Below are 23659 nucleotides of genomic sequence, written 5' to 3'. Positions count from 1 at the left end.
TTCACGTTGGTCCCGTAGGTTTCCTAACCATGCCTTAAAATGTCCAGTGTTCATGAATGAGATCTTACAATATAGGTATTTTAATTTAAAGTACTTTACAGATCACTGCATGCCAAATGTGTATGCATTACATCCTACACTTTAATTTTTTCTTTGTGAGCAAAAGTCAGAGTATCAAGGACAGGCTGTCACCTTAGTGCAGTATCTTATTCAGACTTAGTGCTACTGAACTCTTTTGGGTTCAGAATTACCTTTGGTGTCATTCCAGTCTGCAGAAGCCACTGGCCAATCTCCAACCATTGTTAAGACCTCTAGCAGAGGCAATGAATCTCGCTGCTCTATAAGACCTGAGACAGGAAAAACAATTACTACATTGTTTTGGAGAGCTGTGGGAGGAGGGATGGAGAAAGGACTATTACCTACTTTTCTTCTACCAGTTTAAATCTGAAACTGAATCTGTCATAGTAGAAAATAAGAGATACCAAAAATCTGTTTTCTACATTAGTCTTCATAAACGTAGCAGAAATATGTACAGATTCTGACTGAATGGCTTTGGAAAAAAATTAAATAAGATGCACTTTTGCACTCAGAAGGAGAAGCTTTGCATATGGGAGGTTGGTAACCAGTATCTGTGCAATGTGTGAAGGCATCTGTGTTCATCTGAATGATTTACTATCCACGCAAGAACACTAGACTTTTGCTCAAGTTGTATGCCTGGTACTGAACAGGAGAACAGAAGAAAAAGGGACTCACTCTCATTCATGCATGACTTGTAAAGTATCTTAGCTTTCTGAAATGCTTCTCTGTCCCCTTGATCTGAAGTCTCCAACACACCTGGGGAAGGAACCACTGCAGTGAGATTTTTGCACTGGAAAACTTTGATCTTTTCATAGAAATCACTGAGAATTCAGGGCTATGATAAATATCTGTTACCTTAGGCTTCAATTACTATTAAACTAGAGTGCTCTTTAAAGGAGCTATTAAAGGAAAAAAGTGTCAGGAAGAAGGACATGCACACAGCTTGTCCGTCTGCCTTTGAAGTTAGTACCAAATCACCTATGGCCATTTTTTTAATGGGAACAGCATGTTATCACTAAATGGATGTAGTCAGAGACAGATTAAAGGACTAGAGGGGAATAAAATCACAATCTACACTTTCTCTATAGTGTACTGTAAACAATATCTGAAGTGAAATGGAAGGGTAGAGAAGGCTCACTCCTACCTTTTAAGATGATCTCCAGTTCGTCTCTCAGGATGTCAAAAATGCTGTATCTGGAGCTAGTTTCTGGGATAACATGCCGGTTCAGCCAGCCACCACAAGCATACTGATAGAAATCCTTGCAAGGGTCAGCTGTTGTGTCCATATTCTGAATTATTCTAGCAGCTAGGTATCAAAATAGGAGAGTTGAGTTCCACAGACTGCTCAGTAATTTCTGGGACTACCGAAGATTGGTAGAAAGGCATCTTTCTTATGCTGCTTATCATGTATTATGACTCAAAGGATCTAATTCTCTATTTAAAAATGCAAAGAAGCATCTGATGGCAGACATCTGCACTGCAATTATAGTGCTTTACAGAAGGAGCCTCTGAACGACAGAATGATAATTCTCCTACAGCACAGGGCCTTACAGGCATGTGCAGCCTGAAGCCCTAGGTTAGGTCTCTACCTATGAATCCAGTGTTTCCAGGGGATAACTGAACATCTCTGTTGTGGTCTTACCTCTCTTGATTGTATATAATGGAAGTATTTCAGTAGATGTTCAAGATAATAAGGTGAATAGCCCCATGTGTACAATACACTCTCTTTCATAGAGAATTAGATCTAAGGGAATTTTGGATATGTCATAGATACAGACTATGTTGGTAAAGCCACGTCTTCGTGTCCAGAGAACTGATGACCACAACAGAAATCTTGCTGTACGACCACCTTATAAATGATATTAAATGATGACAAAGCATATAATGGAAAAAGAACAGTAGTTGTGTTCCTTCCCTTTACACATGGAACTGTTTGTGGATGCTGTACTCACTGCCTTTGACAGAAAGAGTTTCATTTCTTTTAACCTTCTCCAATCTTAAAGCCTGCACTACTGTTTATTCAGATTGGATAGGATTAACAATTTGTAAAACACCACTTCTGCAAGTATTATTCACAGTACGACTCATTACCTGCTGTAACACATCCAGGTGTGGTACATATGTTGCCTGAATTGGTGCCATAGTGTGTGCCTGGAGGAAGAGAAACAGGAAAGCAGACAATTAGTTGGAAATTGCTACCAATGTCATTCACCAGCAGCCCAACCTTCATAACAGGTCTGTTTAGTTTTAGAGCAAGTGAACACTACGTGTCAGCAAAAGGTATCAACAGTAAAGACATCTCTTAGTGAAGACCTCTTCAAGTGAAGCTCCACAAAAACCTACGCACTGCTAATGTCAGTGAGCAGGAACTGGAGCAGTGCCTAGCTCTCGCTGCTTGCTGCGCTGTAGTAAATGTACTGCTATAAGTCTGATGGCAGTGATACAGAGCTTCTTGATGTGAAAACAAAAACCTGACACCCTGACTTTCCAACAGAATTTGCCATGTTTTAAAACACTTTTTTATCCTTGGACTAGGTTGTTTGCAGAAAAGTTACTCAAATTTCTTCCAAGGAAAACAAGTGTTTTACATGAGAGCAAACAAGATTACAGTAATTCAGATAGAAATAAAACAGTAGGGAAGAAAAGAGGGCTTTGAAGTTCATCAGTGGAAGCAACATAAAAAGCCCCCACTGTGATTGGGAATGTAATATTCAGGGTTCAGCTGAGTGCTGTTGTGCTGCGTGGGAGTAGATCTGCATTAGAATAACCACATGCCTTATAATAGTTTAGTGTCTACCAATCTGAACATGGGATGAGCATAATATCTATAACAATATGAAGCTTCACATGGAGGGGTTTAGCACTTTGCTACTAGATGAGGCAAGCACAATTTCTGGAGTTTCCTCAACCCTCTAATAAAATATATAGTTAAAAGCCGAGGGTACTTCTGGGGGGAGGATATCTCTAGGGAAAAGTTAGTAGTTCAAAGCTGTTCTGAAATTCTCCTAGAGGAGAAATACTACTGGGTAAGGTGGGAAGGAGAACTGCATTGAGTATGCTGTATTTCTTGCATTGTTTCTCAAGGATGGGATAGGACGGGACTCAGCTGAAGCCTGTTTTTAATTGAAGTTTTTCCCTTTAATATAATCTCACGACATCTACCTTCAGTTTCTGGAATCCAGCTGCTTTCAGCAAGATTCTAACTCCCCTCATTCAAGAAGCTCTTGTGATCGTGGAAATGTAATTGAGATACATAAGCAGGGAAGCCAAATCTGTTTTTGAAGCCTTGGTTACGCACACAGAGCTCTGAAACTCGGCCATGAAAACAAATAATTAGAAATGGCTGGTGAGGGGCTCTCAGCTTACTTCTAAAAGTGGTTCCTTTGTTTTATCAACTGTCTCTTATGCCTCGCTACCATGCCTGACAAAGAAGCAAGCCAGCCTGACTCTGAGATATGGCCAACGCTGCCCCGTTTTCCTCCACAAGGTATTTGTGGAGCCTTTGTTCGCTTTACCAAGGCTCTGGCAATTGCACCTTTTGAACCTCAAACAACTAAAAACAAATGTAAAATGTACCTCCTAACATCTCATTTTTCTCAACTTGCTTCATCTGAGAAAACCACAAGCAACAAACCTTTTGGTTGACAAAACCACAAGCAACCACCTGCTCAAGTTCTCAGTATAAATATAGATATCAGAAGTTAGACTCGATGATCCTTGTAGGTCCTTTCCAACTCAGATTCTATGATTTTATGACTTCTCTACGTATTTTTCTGGTTAAACATTAGTGCCACATTGAGCCATGACAGAGCCCCCCTGTTCTCATGATGACAAAGCCTGCTGTGAGCACAGAGGTGGGAAGGCCAGCTTACAGGCTGATGTTCTACAGAGCCCAGACACAGCTGTAACAAAACGGGCATCTGGCAGGATGTAAAGAGCCAGGGTAGGAAACTTCTGAACAGAAAATCCTACCAGTGGGGCGTGAACTCACATTTGATACTAATTTAAGGCATGAAGACAGTGATTTGTAGCAGAGGAAAATCAGTACGCTGAACTCTGAATCCCACGTTCCCCCTGCTGCACAGAAAGTACACACATCACTGGAAGGGCTTGTGGGGAATCAACGCTTGGCTCTTCTCCTATCAAACCTTAATTCCCATTTGGCTTTTCCCCCAGCCAACTTCGTCTAGGATCTAATTTCTTACAACTTTTTAAAAAAATTAATCATTCAAATTTACCACTTTTTTTCTTCTGAGATGCCCTTTGTTGGGCATTCCTTCTAAACCAATCCAAGAGGGAAGTCAGACAAACACAAATGGGACAAAGATTTCAGCACTGCAACTGCTCTGCACAGTACCAGGTTCTTCAATGGCTGACAGAATTCAGCATTACTCTTGCCTTTGCTTCACAAAGTCACGCTTGTGCTCTGAAAATAGTTTTCTTTTCAGCAGAGAAGAGCCAGAGATCCTGCTGCAGACTTAAGGCACTCCTCACCTCCAGGCTGGCAGAGCACCATTGGAGAACTGATAAGGGAGGGTAAGTTTTAACAGAGCTAAATAAAAGGAACTTAGCTGTGGGGCTGCTCCAGAATGAAGAAAATAAGCACTCCAGACAACTTCAGAGGCCAACTGCTCACCAGAAAAATGTCAGAGCTGGTGCATGCTTCAGACCCCACTGAATTCACTGTGAAGAATTCCATTATCTTAACGTGACTTTACAGGAAGCCACAGAGCAGCACTACATATACTGGTAAGCAGCAGCTTATCAGAATAACTCCTGAGGCCTGAAGAGCACTGTAGTTCTTTTCAGCAGTTCATCTTTTGAGTGATGACTTTAAAAAAAAAAAAAAAAAAGTTGCTGCCTTATTGAAGTTTATTTCTGGAGAGGCAAACCCAAGCAAATAATTCTCTGAAACCTCTGAGGCATGCAGTTTGTGTTTAGTGGTTTGCCACTGTGCTTTCTGAGGACCACAGATGGCTGGGGATGGCACACATTGAAACAATTTAGATCCACAGTTATCAGGCAGTCGAGCGTGAGCTTTACCTTTCAGCACCTTATCTCTTCCTACCACAGTTCTCACCTGCAGAAGCGCTGTCAGCACCACAGACTGCCTTTGTTGCTATATAACAGCACATTGTTTGCAACAGATAATGTCATTGTCAGATTTAGCTTTTCTTTCTCTGAAAGGATCATCTATGCCACACGTCGGTGTCTTCAGATGGATTCCATAACCCAGATGTTTTTTCTCTCCAATCTTCTCGTGATTTTTTTTTAACCTACATTCTGTCTGTAAGTACAGCTGATGCAAATTTAGGTGGGGATCAGTAGGCTGAATAATTGCCCACTTTTGCAGCCTTGTGTGGCCTGTCACTCCCACTAACAACCTCCACAGTTTACAATCACTTAGCTTCATCTTAGTGGAATTGAGTCTTGCCACCCAAATGTCATTTCCTCATGACTTTTGTGTTAGCTACTACTTTAAATTCTCCATCTCCTTGACTAGATGACTCACTAATGAACATCCATGGAGCCAAAGAATGACGACACATCAGTCCAGGAGATGAGCCAGATCTCAGCTTTTCCCTGCTGTGGTAGCACTGAGTTTAGGTATTGCTCCTAGTCTGCAGGCTCTTGCAAACCATTATTTAAATGCACATTAATTCCATTTACAGCATAGGAAATGCAGGGGCATAGCATGGTCTTCTGAAATCTGCTCCCAGAACAAGGTACTCCTTATTCCAAAGACTGTATTTCTGTTTGTAAACTGCCTAGGAGGTGTGTGAGTAGGCCCACTAGCTCCATGACAGCCTGTATAATAAATGTGAATACTGAAAACCAGTAGGGATGCAAACAAAAAAAATCTGCAAACCTCACCTGAGAAACCCTACAAGCCTGGCAGCCAGAAAGTGAATAAAATATCAATTAAAGTGCTAATATATTTGAGTGGTTAGGACTGGCAATTAGGTGAGAATGGAAGTTGTTTGGAGAAGTCACTGACTACAACTTGATGTGCCAGCTACAATAAATGTTGAAATGTTCTTCAAATTGTAACCTCTACAACAAGTGATGAGATTTGGAGGTTGGTAAATATTTGTGGAACATAGCTGCGAGAGAGCTGTGAAAAGGCTGCAAAGATGTGTGGGTGGTGATGGAAAGATGTAATTGAGAGCATGCTGCAGTCAGATTCAAAAATGAATGACTTCACTTCTGTCTGCCTGCCTTCTATGTTCACCCAAATATTACTCTGCTATTCTTACTATACTTTCTTTTAGCTTATTTAGACAATATTTTACGAGTATGAAAACTACTTGGGATGTCAAAAATCCCCAAAGAGCTTCTAGAACTATGCAACAACCTGCTGTGTGAGCTTCAGTGCGGCTTTTTTTTGTCTGAGTATATAGATAAAATCACAGTCAATAATCACGTGTATTACATGTAGTATTGCTTTAGCCAGAGGCTTGTTTCATGCACAACAATGCTTTTCTGCAGGATACATACAAGAAGAACAAAAATATGCTCCCTGAACCAAAGCCTATAAATACGCTCATGTATTTAAAAAGAAAAGAGAGATAATCCTCTTAATTTTCCATTAGCTAAATAGAATTATTTTTAAAAGCCTGTCTGGGTAGTGTTAGTCTGATAAAGGATGTAAAAAGATGAAGCAAAGAGCTCTGGACTGAATAAGCTTTTAGTAAACAAAGCACTATCCCATACAGATTTCAGAATTCATACTTGAGTTAAATTAGTAAAAATAATAATTAAAAAACAATAATAATAAAGGGTAGTATTCCTGGTTCTATCACAAGAATACTGTTCAGCTGCATTTTTTCCTGTTGCAGTGTAGGATTTATTCTCATGTTATTGCTTTGAGCAATATATACTTTTCACTCGCTAAGTCAACAACAGGCTTTTTGACTGGGTGTGGATGTGGACCTAGATATCAAAACAGAACCAAGTGGAGTATTTGGGCAAAATTTTCAAGAAACAAAAAATGTCCCTGTCCTGCATTTGAACTTTCACCAACTGCACTGAAAAGCTCTTGCTTGTGTAGCAGCTTGTGCAGACTGAAGCTCCTGCTGCTCAGGTCCTACCTATTGCTTACGTAAAGCTGATTGCTGCTCTGGGGTATGACTGCATCTTGGCATCTCCTGTTGTAGTAGGTCAACTACATACACTTAAACTCCACTTGAGAGAGAGAAACCTACTCTAGGTTAGTACTGAAAGCAGGAAAAAAGAGCAGGGAGTAGCTGCATATCAGTTCTGCTATCATTTTGCACTCAGGTTCTGCTCAGGAATGTCTGGATCTGGGAAACATTTGGAATGAAAGCATAATTGCTGATACAAGCCTGCAAAATATTTAGATTTTGGAATTCCATTTCCCGAAACAAGCTTGCCTTTTTTTTTTTTTTTTTTTTCCTCCATAGTTCACAGTAGCTTTGTGTGCACAGATTCTTTGCATGGATCTTGATCTGAGACTGACATTGGGGCAAATATTAATAATGCCTACATTCTTATTTGCCTGAGCCCAAGAAGCAATGTGTACAGCAGCCTTCTCAAATCTTTTATACACCCAAGCAACAAAAGTCTTCATAACCCAGTGTTCTGATATAGAAATTCCTACTCCTGGGAGTTTTTTTCTACCTTGCTCTGGGGAGTTGTTGTTTTTTCTGTCTCCTGAGGTAATAGAATATCAGCAACTTAGTGCTGAGTATTATGAATACCAAATACTCTGGGATCTCATCTAGCACTGGAACAAATGCTGGTAACATTCAACTGTTGGCAGTGAAGGAGTAAACAATAAGGCTTTTCTCATGAATTATTACTCAGCAATGCATGGTGTTGATGTACTTACAAATACTGAAGAAAGCAGTTCACTGCAGGCAGGGATGCAGAGACAATGTAAGGAGAAAACTGCCTTGCTTTAGTTTTGCTATTCATACTTAGGAGGTTTTTGTCTTTAGCAGCTTAACAAAGCTCTGAAACCAAGTGACATTGACAGAACTGATAAACACGAGGCAGGTGCTGCTACCAATCCTGTTTATTGCTTCACAGAATTTTTAAACAGGACTGCAAAGTGGTGTTCTAGTGGAAAACCTTGGTTTTGGGAGTAACCGTGCTCTGCAATTAATATATTGAGGTAAAGCACATCAAAGTAACATGCTTCTTTGTCAAGTTCCTGGCAAGTCATTCTCATGAAAGTCACTGAACCACATCTCATCTAGAGCTCAAATTGCCTGATGTAATATTAAAAAGTCTCTCTCTCTCCAGCAGTACCCTGACTTTTTTTTAAAAAGCTCTCACATTGTACTATATAAAATGGCAATGTCAAGACACACAAATGTACATTTTCCCCTTGAAAAATAGTGCAACTATTCTGGCCTTTGTCAAAATAATGTTAAACTCAGTAAAATGCATAGAGTTACTTAAAAACTAAATTTTACTTCACATAATTTAATAACAAAATAAAATCCAACATAATCCTCTCTCTGTGAGCTTGGAACAAGGCAGAGATGGTGAAGTCCCTCACAGAGGTGAGCTCACCTTCTTGTATTTTTGTTTTCATTTAGCTCTGCAGAAAAGACTTATGTTGCTTGCAGGGGAAAGAAGCAAATTATTCATAGGTTACTTACCTCTGCTGCTGGCATACAGGATTACCAGGGTGACCACTGAACAAGTCATGAGGAGCAGCAAGACAGCCAGACCGATTGCCACAAAGCGCCAGGATTTCTTCCCAGGTTTTGTTGATTTTTCCACAATATCCATTTGGCTTTCTGATTTCCCCATTATTGTAACTCTAAATTGAGGAGGAGAGGGTAAGAGAGAATTAACAGCACAGCTAAATCAAAACGGGGTAAATGCATGACAAATCAGGGAGAAAAAGGAAGCAGAATAAAAGCAAGGATAGGTAAAGAAAACTTCCAAATTATTACATGTATTTGTCCATTTGATTGTCCACAGATTTGCCAACCTCATTCTCCATTTTCCGTGCCTACCGGATTGCCTGCACTCAGGATGTGGGGGCTGCTCTGTGCTACGCTACCCCAGACTCAGTGGTGCAGGGTCATAACTTCAGAAACCTGCTTTGGGAAGCGTGGAAAAGTCTCATGACTAGGTTGGGTAACTCCTTTCTCCCAAAAGGGGGGAAGGAGGGGAAAAACTGCCTCCTTCCACTCCCTGCTTCGAAAAGTATCTTGCTGCTTCAAAGAATTTTCCCCTCTTCTTCCGTGGACGTGAGTAGCTCTGCTGGGCTCTGTTTGCAGCAGTAGAATCCAAACAGAAATCCTTCCAGGTGTGAGTGTCTTTGAGCCGTGTCTGCTCTGCCCTTAGCAGAGAAAAAGGGTTTGGGAAGCAGAAGGCTCCGAGAACACTTGTCGGCTCCCAGGCTTGCAGGAGCTTCTGACCTCCGGCTTCTCGGTCTTCTCAGAGCCATGCCCAAAGTTCTGAGCTCAGCTGTTTGCAGTTCCCAGCTTCAGGCAAATGCTCCTGAGCAGCAGGGGGAGGAGGGCTTGCATCACACGAGCAGGCTGAGGGCTCCGCGCTCGGAGCGGCAGGCAGCACAAGCTACACCCTCTGCTGTAGCTGCTGCTAAGTTTCCTCTAGCTTTCCCGAAATCTGCCACCAGGTTATTTGGCTGCTGGGCTCGGAGGAGGAATGAGAAATTAGAGAGGTGCAAACCTATTGAAACCTTCTGGCTCCGCGAGTGCTGGCAGCTTTTCAGTGTAATACAGGGAAACAGCTTCTAGTTTGAAAACACACTGATTTATAGAGAGGTGCAGGCTGGGCACAGAACTTCTCTTATGCTGCTCCTTGGAAATCTATGTAACAGCTGGATAAGACAATAAAAAGGTGGTTATGTGATTTCCCTTAGGTTTTATGTTACACTTTTCCAGAACTGACTTTGTAATGGAGGGAGAAGCAGGTTCTTTTTTTTTTTTTTTTTTTTTTTTTTTCCCCCCCTTGGTCCTGCCAAAGTTGATCCTATATAAATGAAGGTTGGTACCTCTTGACCGGAGAGGTGTGTGTTGAGAAGGAAGGAGGAGGGGCTGAGGGCAGAGCAGGGATTTCTTTGAGGCAGTGCTGTTTGCTGGGAACGTACAAATGAAATGTTCCAAGAATATGAGCACAGACCTGTCTCCCTGAATGGGGTGGGAAACGATGAATGCCAGTTTCTTCTGCCAGGGGTCTGAGCCTCCTCTTCTAGTCAGTGCTCTGCCTTAAAACCTGTATGAGAATGTGCCTTTCTTTCAGAGTCGAGTTATCTTACGCTTCTGTCAAGTGTGAAGGCAGCTATTCTCATCCCTCCATCTGAAGAGGAGTCTAAGAACACAAGGATCTGGGAGGAAAAAAAAATAAAAATGATGTACTTGCAGATCCTGGGTGGCCATATGTGAAACGGAGCTACAGAAGGGAAGGTTGCTTAGAAGAACGGAGCTAGAAATTTAATTGTGACTTAAGAGATCTCTTATTTCTGTTTGAAGGGGGTTCCACATCCAGTAAAAGATTAGTTTCTTGTGTGTGTGAATCCTCCACCTCCTTACTGCGTAGTTACCACGAGGTGCAGCTGGCCTTCAGGAAGGTCTGGGTAGTTCAGGACCGTAACACTGCAGTAGACAAGCATCTCACAGATTCAACGTAGTTATTTTTGTAACGCGGCAGTACTACACCAAAGGGCATTATTTTGCCCGTTTGACAGATGGAGAATCAAGATGCCAAGAATAAGATCTCTGTGCCTACTGCTTTCTATGCACGCCTATCATAACCACGGCGATTAACGTGGTGTCTGAGGCTGGGAATGCTGTGGGGGATACAGACTGCCTGCTATTTGGGTGCAGGAACTAGCTCCCCATATAATCAAGGGACAGAAGAATTACGAAGACCCAAGAAACAGCTCTAACGAATGATATGATCAAGGCCAAAAGTTGAGGTTCTGCATGAGCCCCAAGGACACCTATCTCCTAGATCCCCAGATAATCCAGAGATTCCATTGAAAAATATTGCCAGTCATAAACAAAATCCTGCAGTTCCTTTTTATTTTATGTTGGGACAAAGTGGGAACTATATCAAAAATCTTTTCCTGTATCTCTGCTGGCTTTGCTTCCTTACAGAGCAGAGGAAAAGGTATCCTGTTTCCAGTAGGAAATAAAAGGAACTTTGGGTGTAGCAGATGGCACTGGCTTTCATTTCCTAGAGGTTATTGTAGGCCAATCTGAACTTTGGATTGGGAAGTCAACAGTGACAAATATTTTTTATTTCTCTTGTGTAGCTTAGCTCTGAAATAAACTTCTTAGTATTTGTAAGGAAAATGCTTATATTATCAGTCTTCCAGCACGTACCAGGCTGGATGGGGCCCTGAGCAACCTGATCTAGTGGGTGGCATCCCTGGTTTAGGTAGTGCTGAGCCTTCTAACTTTTTGTTTAGAGAATGTGGAAAAAGGGAGGAAATTGATCAGTAAGTTTAGAATAAGACCTGAGAGAATGTGATAAATTATTTTTTTTTAAATGTTCTTCTATAGCAAGTTTTCACCTGGGTAAGCAATAGCAGTACACTACCCCAAGCAGATATCCAGAAGTTCACAGTTGTTGCAGAGATGTAAAGGAGCTACCTGACTACTGGCTCCATTTTCCTATTGGGAAAAGTTTTTACCTTCTTATGATTCAAATTTGCACTGATTTGGCAAACACAGCCTATACTTTAAGTGTCTTAGGTATACACACATTGTATTTGCCAGGCAAGTATAACCAAGTCAGTTGGAAGCCCTAAGACTGCTTGGCAAGGAGTGAGAGCCAGGAGAGGCTGTGAATACAGCTGAAAGGCTCAGAGGCTTAGGAGCAATCACTGCAATGAATGAGCACCCCACCACTGCATGCTTTCAGATAATTAAATTATACAGCAAGCCAATAAAAATCACGTGCTGAACCTAAAAGTGAAATTGATTGTTGTTGTTAAGATATCAGTGAAATAATCCCCTGAGCACTTTTGCAGATGAAATACACTGGGAAAATCTGATGTTGACGGTCCTGGGGAGAATCCTTTTGTATCTTTAAACTCAGGGGGAAATATTTCTCTCTTTCTTCTACTTGATGCATCTATGGGCAAATTCCCCCCTTAGGAGAGGCAAGCAGAGAGCTACTCCTAAAGGCAGACAAGGGAGTTGTGAGTATGTGTGAGAGCAGGATTATGCCCTTAAAATAGACATGCGGAAGGTGGGGAGATGAATAATTTTTAAAGGTCCTTGGGTGGGAAAGGATCTTGTCATTGTTTGCATTATTGATTAGGACATGATACACTTCTGGTTGGTGATTAAGCTTTCAAGGGCAGACGTGAGCTATAAAACATTTGTCTGTAGCTACAGAGCCAGCAATACTAGACAGTAGGAGGGGTTTTGATTTACTGCTGATGTATCTTGTTTTTATTAGATGTTTCTGTTCGTGATGGGAAAGCTGGAGACAAGCATTTAGGTTCCTGTGCTGTAAGAAAGTCCTTCTCTTCTGCATGAGGAGAAGTACCATCAATTCTAAAGGGTGAACATCAATCTGGGGATTTCTTTTTCCAGAAATTGAGAAACAGTAGGGTTTGCAATTGTTGGGATACATGCTGTCTTTTCCCCAAAGCAATTTAGATTCAAAACACATGAAGTAATAAGGCATTTGCTGTTTACATTGGGCTACTTTGAAAGGATTTTTCCCTTTTTGCTTGCTTTGTAACTTTTTTTTTTTTTTTTTTTTCAATATTTTTCACTTGGACCCTGAAGGGCTGGGGCCTAAGCAGACAATCTGGATGACTGCCTTCTTTTAGGGTGTTTTTTACTGTGAATGTTAAGACCCCACATAAGACTGTTTATTTAAGAGGTACTTCCTCAGGCATAAGACATCCCAAACAATACAGAACTGTTCCAAGACTGGCAGAGAGGGAGGAACCTAGTCTGGAGGTTTTATTAAAGGTTTTTTTTTTTACTTAGAAAAGTTTCTCAAGTCTGTGAGGAATTTATAGTCAGAGAGCTCAAGCCCAGACAGCACAGACTAGCTCTTACCTCACTTGCTTGGAAGACTGTACGTGATTCAGTGCTATGAGTATTTTTGTTTTCATATTTTCCTTGGGGAATCTGTAATAACCATGGCTATACCTGAGACACCATGCTGGGAGTAAGATAGCATTCAAGGATACTACAACCATCTTCCCCAGAGGTTTGGTTGCTATGTCTTACTTGCCCACCATGTGAAATTGACCTTCAACTCTCAACTCAGAAATAATATTTTCTACAGATAAAAATTATGTGGGGTTCTGCACTTTTTTTTCTCTGTGCATACGTTCGCTTTACCATCAGTAATGTGTATGTCAGAACTCCTGTGGTAGCACTGTATGAGAATACATCACCTAATTCATTTCCTCCCATCCCGGGGTTTTGCAGTCATTCCTCAATGCCCTGGCTATGACCTTCTCCCGACACTTACTCAGGTTATACTACAACATTTGTTGTGTTTAGTATTGATGGAACTGAATGGGCTGAGTCATCTGAATAGATGTTGCTGCTCTCCATATACTCTAAGAATCAGGGATGGCATGAATAATACAGCAGCTGGTGCTTGGGGGTTCTCCCGTAGGCACTAAATAGCTACACTAAGTGTATAAGCACTGCAACCTCCTAAAGTGATCAAACCCAAGCAGGACGTGGTGCTGACATCATCCTTAGTATGATGTGGCTTAAGTACTGTTCCCATGGAAACAAGGTACCCAACTCTATCACATTTTGTATCTCCCTATAAACCGATGCACACTAAGATGTCAGAGAAAATCCCATACCTCTCGATGCCAGGCTTCTGGGCTTTGCCCTAAATGCATGCAAAAGGTCACATATAAATCTTTGTCTCTTAGGCAGCCATCCAAAGCCTTTATGGTGAAGTGGGCATGCAACCCCTCTTGTGCCATCACTCCTGTACAAGGTGGTTAATGCAGAAGCTTTTGGGAAGCTGCAAGGGGCTGGCCTTGGCAGCTACCTGCAATGTAATTCACATCCGTGGCTAACATTTTCAATACTTAGAGATGCCAAAGCAGCCCTGGCCAAGCCTCCTGTGGGAATGTGGAAACACTGAGAAACTTTTGGCGTTACGGTGCAATCTGTAGTTATTCTATGCAGTCGCTCAGCACCAAGCAATTGCTAACTTCTGGAGTTCCTTAAAGGCTTCCCTTCGGCATGAGCTGCTTGTAGCTAGCAGCAGTGGAAAAGCTATTCCTTCAAGTTGCATAAAACAGACAAGTAATCCAACTTTTTTATACATCTGATCTCCTGAAGCAGCCAAATGCTCTGTTCTGAGTATCGCTGGAACATTAAAGCATGCAGAGCTACCAGGGTGTGCAGTCACAGGACAAGGGGGAATGGTTTTAAACTAAAATAAGGTAGATTTAGATTAGATATAGGGAAGAAGCTCTTTACTATGAGGGTGATGAGGCACTGGCACAGGCTGCCCAGAGAAGCTGTGGATGCCCCATCTCTGGAGGTATTTCTATCCCCATATCAGGTAAAAGTCCGGTACCATATCTGAAATCAGTTGCATGTGAAATATTTTTCATTCCTTTTTTAGTTACCAATTCCACTGTATCTGTGAGAGAGAAAGTAGGGGTGTGGAGAGTACTGTAAAACTCTTCCAAGAAACTGCATTAAAACTCTTGTTACTTTTCTGTTTGTCTTTAGGACAATAAAGAACCAGAACTCTGTAATGATAGCTCATTTCTGTTGTGACTTGGGTTCTAATGTTCAGGTTACACAGGTACTAAGATGTATTTGTTTTTCTCTGTATGTGAATTAATCCCAGAATCACAGAATCACAGAATTAATGTAAATAAGAAAGCTCCCATGCCCCAAGGTGTATACAACGAATAGATTTACTATCCAAATCACTATTTTGCTTAGTAACCGAAGCAGTATGCAACAGCACAATACTGCAGAGTGTTAGCAAATACCTTCCTTCACCTCACAGTCTCAGTCTATGCTGTTGCATTCTGAAGAGTGAAAGGAGTATTAAAGAAACTGGCAGAAATTAGTCTGGTATATACACTTTCCTGAAATACAACAGACAGTCTGAAGCTATAGGGTGATATTAAGAAACAAACAAAAAAAACCCACAACAGCCTAATCCTCCATAAATCAGCACAAATAATGACTCTAGAATGACGGCTACCCTTTGATTTATTGTAGCAGGGATGCAGACTACAGAAGATAACTCATTGTGCTCAAAATGATGGGTTTGTCTTTGAGAGCCAGCCTAACCCTGTTATCTGTCAACTAACAGAAAAACAAACAAACAAACAAACAAAAAAAAACAAAACACAAAACAACAGAAAAAACAGTGCTCAAATGTCTTCTCATAGCTGGTTGGCTACCAGATGTGTGTAGAGTAAATAACCCCCAGTAGATGCACATCTGAAACAGATTAGAATCAGTAAAACCTCCAAGTTTAGATGCTGTTTCAAAACTCTTCCCTCATGAGACAATGATATTTTGAACATCATAAAAAAAAATAAATCAGACATCAGTGGTATTAGGTATAAAAGACAATGGCTTCTGCAATTAATTTCTAATTGCATGCACTCTGCAGAGAGAAACAGGTAAAAATAAGAACTTGTCTTACCTCTGCCTGGTGGAGACTGTTTTTCAGCTGTAGAAGGCAGGTAGTTCATGTAGCTTCTGCAATATAATTAGAATATTTACATTTTTTGGCAATCAGAATCAAACACTTATTCTTGTTATTAGCACTAATCTCTTTAACAAGGCTTTTCCCAAGAAATGGTCTTGCAAAGTACTGTGACTACATCTCTCTCTCTTCCTTCATACGTTCACTCACACAGAGGTGGATTAGAATGCCCAATGAATTAAATGCTCTGCTTGGAGACTTATCAGGGAGAATTAACCCTTTCCACCATATTTGAAATCACTTGATTTTATATCTAGACTGGAGAAAACAGACTGTGCAGCAGGCACTACCAGTACTGTCCTTAATGGGACAAGATGATTTACTAGCTTGTTAGCATTTAGAAAAGTCTCTCCTATTACAGTAAATCTTAGGACAGTTCTCAGTTTAACTTGACATGCTTTAATTCTTTCCCAAGAGGTTTGAAAGTATCTATGGCAGGAAAACTTGTTCTGGAAGGCAATGCCTGATTTTCCATACATTTAATTTCCATGTAGTGCTTAATATTGCAATTAGAATTTTAGAATGTTGTGTCATTAAAAATAGATGTGCATGACTTAAAAGGCATGTCTTTGCTTTATTTTGGTACATGGAAAGACAGACTGCAAACAAAATGAATTTAAGTTATTTTACTTGAAATGATTTCCAGCTACAAGACACGCAAAATTTCTGCAGTAATATCCATTAACCATGTATTGTTTGTATCTTTCAAATTAAGTATGATAGTTCTGTTCTCAAAGGGAAGATATTCAGACCAACTGAAAAATGTAGAGTATATAACCAGTCATATGAGTTCATATACCACATATGTATCATCTAATTAAACACAGAAAGCCAACTTTTCAATAAATTCTTACACTTATTTTTAGCAATACTATCCATAGTGTGAAGTTCTGGATTATCAAAATGCTTATATATGTGCTTAACTTTTAGCAAACATCCCATTTTCACCTCCACCTCACCTTCCTGCATGCCCACCAATGGTTAGGATGCTTGTGGAAACTGGAAGACTTGCATCATTCAGGCTGAAGATGTTCTGAACTTGTGTTCTGAATGAACAACTGGTATTTATGTTCTGTAGTATCAAGAGCTGCAGCACAGACGAAGGTAGAGAGATCTGGTCAGTTCTTTCACAGAGTAACTGCTGGAGGTGCCATACATCAGGAATGGACCCTGGCAGAGAAGCAGAGAGGTACCTGAGTGCCCAGTAGGAAAGGATTTGGATTCTAGATGCACCTCTGTGGTTAGTTTCCCATTTGGTACTACTGGGTTGGTGTATAGCTCACTCTCAGAAACAAACTTAGGCAGTGCCATGCCTGTAAGAAGGAACCAAAATGTTCTTATTGTTTCCCTTGCCATTGTCTACAACATAAACACAACATCTGTCCCAGCAGGCTGCATACAGTGGGATGCTCAGGGACACATTCTTGTTCCCACTGAGGGCTGAGGCTCTGAATTTACTGTTGCCAAAGAGCTGTGCAAATAAATAAACAAGGGAGTGTGCAGTATCAGAGGCAGAACAGAGGGGTGACCTCTACTAGCATCACTGATTGGGGAACGGGTTTGATGAGAATCTGTAGCTCTTTTGCAATAGCATGTCATCTTCAAAGTATTTTGTACCCAGAGCTGAGAGATGAGGACAAACATCTGAAATAGAAGATTATCCCCATTTTACAGATGAAACAAAGTCACACAGAGAATCAAAGTCAAGATTAGATTAATAGATGTTGATGCCAGAGGAACCATTATGTCGTCTGGCATCTGGCAAAATAGAGCAGAGAATTTCACACAAATTGCTCCATTAAATCTACAGTCTCTGAGCCTAGAAAAAGACCTCCAGAGCTGTCATACAGACACCATGCCATCTTTGGGTGAGCTGCCTGCAGGGCACTGATGGAAGCGTACATCCTATTTTTAGTATGAGTTTATTTCACTTATATCTGCCTCATCTAGTGTTGTTTATTTACAAACAAATATATTTTTAAAAAGTCTAAATATCTTCTTTGCCTTTTTGCTACCTAGTACTAATTATCAACGTGTTACCTTCTTCAGGGTAATATATTTCATGTATTTGCTGAATACATTCCTATGACCGTTCAAAAAGTCTAGGAAAGAAAACATTTCAAAAATAAATTTTTAATAGAATATTATGGAAGGAAGAGGACAAGTATAGGGGAAGTTCTTGGGAGGAACCAAAGTCAGCAACAAACAAAAATGTTCTGTAGATAGGAACAGACTTGAGCATGTGCTTGAAAGGTGGGTTGAATCGGGTCTTGGATACCAGATCTGCTGCCAGTTATTGTCAATTAGAAGCTTCACTGTTGAGAAGTGATTTGGGTCTTTCAGAATAACACAGTCTATTCTAAACTGTCAGTTCTGTGCCATTTCCCCCTACATCTCTACTTGATGTGTGATTATATTGCAGTTCATCAGTCAGGTTTATTAGGAAGCTTAATTGGATGGCATTAGCTGGCATTTTAGCTATCCAAAGCAGTTGAGAATGCAATCAATTAAAACATCCAAACACATTAATGATGTGGATAAAGGGCAATTTATGTAGATGGATAATTACCTGTTTTCTTCAGTAAGTAGACTTTGTTGCCCAAGAATGGACAAATGATGCATGAGGAAAAAAAGAAACAGCATTGCAAACATAATGTTGGCAAGGTTGCAAAAAAATAGAAAGCAAATGGTGAAGTATAAGTGTTTCTGTTGTTAAAACTCTGTATGAAAAGAACTAACCCTACATTGTTACTAGTACTCAAAGATGTTCCTAATATTGTAAGATTTTAATGTGATTTTTAGAGAATGTAGTGAGTATATTGCCAGTGTTTGAATCTTATACGACATCTGAGGTTTCTAAGCAATCAAGATGCTCCATAAAATGGTCATTCTAAGTAGGAAAATAATAATCAGTCTGTTTTTCATTTCATCCACTACTGATCTGGATCTAAAACTGTGTCTCTCCTGTGACTTCAGATCCCTATGCATCATGCTACGTGACACCCGTGAAGTATATCCACCAGGTCGCATTAGGCATACACAACACTGACCTGGAGACAAAAATACAACCGAGGGGCATAACAAAAATGTAGAACTGGAATGGAACAGAGTCTTCCTCCTCCTCCTGTGTTTCCTGCTCCCTCCTATACTCCCCCTCTGGGTTTACTGCTAGATTTTCTCATTCACTGTGACGCAGTTCAGGAATGAGACGTAAACCTACCTGATACTGTTCTTAATTTCCTTTACAATCTGTGGGAAATCCTTATGCTAGTTTATTTTCTGTAACACTTGATTTTTTTGGAATCATGTAGGGAATGTACAAATACAAAAATGATCAGGTTGAATGGTGAGACACCTACACCCACAGCTAACCTGGGAAGTTAAACTTGGCCTTGCATTGCACACCAAACAAGTACTCGGTGCTCCTCAGGACCACAGAGTAGACCTGTCAAGGTCTGTGGTAGGTCTTGGCCATGCATCATATGCCCAAAGTAAAATTTCTGAAATAAACTGTAAATGAAAGTTATATAGCAATTTGTTCCCAACCTGTCCTCACCGCTTCTCAGTTGGTGAACACGACGAACGGTGATATCATCCTCCTCTTCTGCCCTCCAGGTACTTCAGTGACCAAACAAACCACTGGTCCTGTACTTGGGGTGTCAGAGGTGTATACATCTGTGAGGCAAGTGCAGGTCTGCAGTATTCTTTGGTGTCCTACAGAACAAATTAATATGTAAGAGTCATTTGTGGAAGCCATAGCGGGTACAGGAGAGAAGAGAGAGAGCATCCTAAACCCCACCGCTCTGGAGTGCTGCGCCTTCAAAGTAATCCTTAAGGTGTCATTGAGTGATGGCTGACTGAAGCAATGGGTCCTGACATGGACTAGTTTAGCTGAAATATGATTGAAATAGCCAAGACTCCAAAGGCAGGCTACAATGCCAGTGATAATTTCATGTAACACATTAAATTAATGATGGCAGTGACTCCTCAGAGCCCTGGCAAATTAGAAATTGCTTGATGCAGAAGCAGTACAATGATAACACAGTTAATCTTCTGCAGAGAAATGATAGTAAAAGAAATGGCTTTTAGATTAGCTGTCATTAAAGTGAAACATCTGCCTCTGCAAGTCAAGTGGAATGTCCTCACTTATAAACACAGAAACTCATTAAAAGTTACTGGGTCTGTGTGGCTGTAAGCCAGAGCCACATTTCCACCATGATGTAAATCTGGGAAGCTCCATGGATTAAACTGAAAGTCAGGAAGATGACTTCCCAGGCAATATGTCAGCTTCAAAAACGCATTTGATCAGTTGCTGATGTTTTTTGATTCTCTTACTACCTAGGAGCGCTTAAGGAACTGAAATTGAAAAAGCAATGGGGGTGATATGAGTTTAAAGGAAAAAATGATCTTTTGAAATCAGAAAAGTTCAGTTTAGCTCTGTCTGAGCTCTGAGAAAAGCTTCCAGTTGACTATTTAATCCCAACCAATCATTTCTAAACCGTTCCTTGCCTGCTTGACTGCGGCATACAAAGTCAGGAAACTTTGCTCATATAACTGTGTGTGTGCAACAAATATTCTCACATCTGGTATCCCTTTTATGTGTTTGTAAGAAATCTTTAATATTTTATAAAGCCAACGCTGGCAAGCGACCATTTGTGTAGAAACAATCAAGCTTTCAAAGCCTCCTTTGTTCATTACCTGGTGACAAGGTGCAGCAGGGTAGTCTTCCTTCAGCTTCTCTGCCTCCCCATGTAGATGGACTGCAATTATTACAGCCTAGCTGATGCATTGCTGAGGTTGAAGAAAACTTCAAAGAAATGAAATTCAGAGGGAGCAAAGGGATATTTGGTAGTATTTGCATACAGCTCAGAGTTGCATGAGCTACAGGTGTTAAAGCTTTCCTTGGGATGAATGTAGGTTTCAAATAAATTGGTATCCAGTTCCACTGTTGACACCGGTTGATCAGGCCATATTCCCTTCCTGATTACTCTAGTGTTGGCTCATAATTATGCTCAAATTCTTTGTAGTTATCCAACGTTTACACCAGCATGCTGTAAGAATGTCCTGAAGTGTGTTGCACAAGAGACTTTCAAGGAACAGGTATTACAATAGTTCCTTCTGAAAACAATTTCAGCCATCAGCTGCAGGCACAGAATGAGTAATGCCTCTGAAAGCAGTTGCAAACAGCTCCATAATCTTCCAAATTGCAGCATACCCTTAAAGAAACATGTAGAAGTGCTCACTGCAGTTTCTTCTACCCAGATTCTTCAGTCTGGAAGTGGAAAAAATATCCCGTTAGAAAATGGCATGTATATAATGAGGTGGTTGGTGATTCCACTGAACAGTCCCAGGCCCTGAGAAGGGGCATGGCATCAGATAAGAATGAGACTTATCGGCCTGGACTGGAAGGGAGATGTTTGTTGAGAAGTACTGATGGATTTCTGGTGCATAACTATTGCTGGCGGGGGAGACTGGGCTGAAAGGAAAACAGCCAAAGCCAGCTCCCTAGTGACAGCAATGCCCTCTCCGATGGCTGCTGTGATAGCATGTTTAACATTGCAGCAGTCTGGCTAGAGCCAGACTCAAAAGCAGTGATGCTATTAAGGCATCTCAAATGGTCCTCATGGCCTCCCTAGCACTGCCGGAAGGATCACAATTAGCCTCAGAGTTATATCCACAGCCAGTAATGATGACTGTCTCTTAGAAAATGCCGAGTACTCTGCAAGGACTTCAGTGGTTTTTTTTGTTTTTTTTTTTTTTTTGCAAGATACTGTCTTGTGGCAAAGCACAGCAAGAGAGTGGTGGAGGTATGTGAACCTGAAGGCACAGGCATGCTTTTGGCTCTTAGGTGCATGGGCTGGGCAGTAGCTGAAATAAATGGGTCACATTTAATCCTGCCTGCTCCTCAGGAGTCTGGGAAATGAGTGTCAGAATGGGTTGTGCTGAGTGTGAAATTGTGCTAGGCATGCATAACGCAGCGATGCTGCTAATCAAACCCCTCTCACTGTGACTAATCAGAAAGATCTATTTGATATTCCAAGAAATTAGTTGGAAGAGCAAGCCCATAACGGAGAAATAAAGAACAAATCAGAAGCCTAGGCACAAACAGAGATAAGGGCTTTGATCGCAGTGGTTTAATGTGCACAGAAAGGGGACAGAGAAGATAAAAGAAACAAATAAAAATGCTGATGAGAACAGTTTGGATCCACTGAGAGAAGCAGCCATTAATCTAGACCATGACTAACAGATAAGAAGTTATATGCCTTCCTGGTGCTTGAAAAAATAGCAGTCTTAGGCACCTGAAAGCATTTTTTTCCTCAGTATAGCTCTACAGCAATCTTATAGGGGTGAATTTGGAAAACTAAGCTAACCCACTTTTACATAACATAAAGACCTGGGTCTTTATGAAAATTTCAGTTCATTATGAATGACATACTAAAATTCAGAAAGTTGGTTCTGCTTCTCTCAGCAGAGAGGCTATTAATCCCGTAGGCTACTGTTTTCTTCTTTTTGATTTCAACCCTCTTTCTTCAGTCCTTGTGTTGATATTCCTAACTGTCAGCATGGATAACTCAGAAGAGAACCAGATTCTTGGTCTCTCTGTAATGAAATTACTTTACTCGAGTGCAACTGAGTGTCTGTGTGTCTAGACCTCATGCTCTCAGCGTTGTCTATACAACATCTGCAATGCTAACTGTGGCAAAGGAGAGACTGAACAGGGTGAGCACATTATTTGGACGGTGTAAAAGCCACTGAAGGATCAAATTGCTCAAGAGAAAAAGATCAGCCAACTGGTATTGAATCAAACTCACCAGTAAAAGAGGAAATGGTAGCAGAACAGCAACCATGAAGCTTTAAAGAGGCTTATTATTCCAGTCAAACACCCAAAACAAAAATAAAGCTAAAGAATTTCAAAGCCCCAAACAACTATGTATCAAAAAAAAATCAGTATGAAACGGAGAAATTCCTTTCTTAATTGCTAGTTGAAAAAAAAAATCAGCAGCTCTTTCCTTCAGCTTGCGTGTGTAGCTGGAAGTTGTTTAAGGACATAATTTCACACTTGGAAAGAAACTTCCCTATAGCATCTTGATGCCAATTAGGAACAAGAAGTACTCATCAATGTCAGTAGGCTTAGAAGCAGAGTAACTTTCCTTGAATTTGAAAGAAAGAAGCCCATGCTCACCTGTCTGTAGTACAGCTGTCTCTGTCCCCTGGAAAGCAAGGTGTTAGTCACTAGGTTGGATGTTTCATCTCTGCTGGATCTCATCTTTCATCTTACATTGCCTGGGACATTAGAACACTTTGCTTTGCATTTATACTGCCCCACTTCTTTACGCTGGTGCTGATTATTGCAAACCCATTAGAATATGACAGCAGCTCCTTCCATTCAGGAGTGGGACTTTTAACTGGTGTAGCTTCACAACTTAAAAACATGTTACAAATGTTACTTTTGAGCAAACTTTTTGGCCTACAAAAAAAAGACTAGCTAGTTGAGCAGTATGTGTTAAAGCTAATCAGATAAGTAGCAAGGAAATATGTGGTTATTATTTCATAAACTGCAAGCTACTTGACTGCTTCCCTTCACTATGATTGGAATCCATGTGTTAGGGAATTAATCATTCAGCTTAGCCAGACGAACACATTCTTCACAAGGCTTATGCACATCCACAATAATTTTAAAGAATACTGAATGTCATTTGCCTTTTTCTCATAGCTCCCTTGATCAGCTTTGTTTCACTATCCGAAATTTTCTACTTCTAGCCTTGCTGTGCCATATTCAGTGCCATGTTCCATTCCATATTTATCATGAGCTCCTTGTCCTTCCCTTATTCTTGCAGCCTTACAAACAAACGAGAAAAAACAGTCACTGGAAAATTCCCAAGCGGATAAA

General features: G+C 40.7%; 1 protein-coding gene across 1 annotated transcript in view; it reads right to left on the bottom strand.

Moving 5' to 3' along the window:
* Positions 1–9540, bottom strand: part of MMEL1 (membrane metalloendopeptidase like 1) — a 29162-nt gene extending 19622 nt beyond the window's left edge. Inside the window, exons 1-6 of the mRNA XM_032201622.1 lie at positions 9009–9540; positions 8709–8872; positions 2170–2229; positions 1223–1384; positions 754–834; positions 252–347 (exon numbers count right to left, since the gene is read on the bottom strand). Coding sequence (XP_032057513.1) covers positions 252–347; positions 754–834; positions 1223–1384; positions 2170–2229; positions 8709–8872; positions 9009–9058 — 613 coding nt within the window. The 5' untranslated portion in view covers positions 9059–9540. The remainder of the gene's footprint in view (positions 1–251; positions 348–753; positions 835–1222; positions 1385–2169; positions 2230–8708; positions 8873–9008) is intronic.
* Positions 9541–23659: the final 14119 nt, after the last annotated feature.

This window comes from Aythya fuligula, chromosome 21, assembly GCF_009819795.1.
Source record: "Aythya fuligula isolate bAytFul2 chromosome 21, bAytFul2.pri, whole genome shotgun sequence".
Taxonomy (NCBI): Eukaryota; Metazoa; Chordata; class Aves; order Anseriformes; family Anatidae; genus Aythya; species Aythya fuligula.
This window is presented reverse-complemented; position numbering and strand designations above follow the sequence as displayed.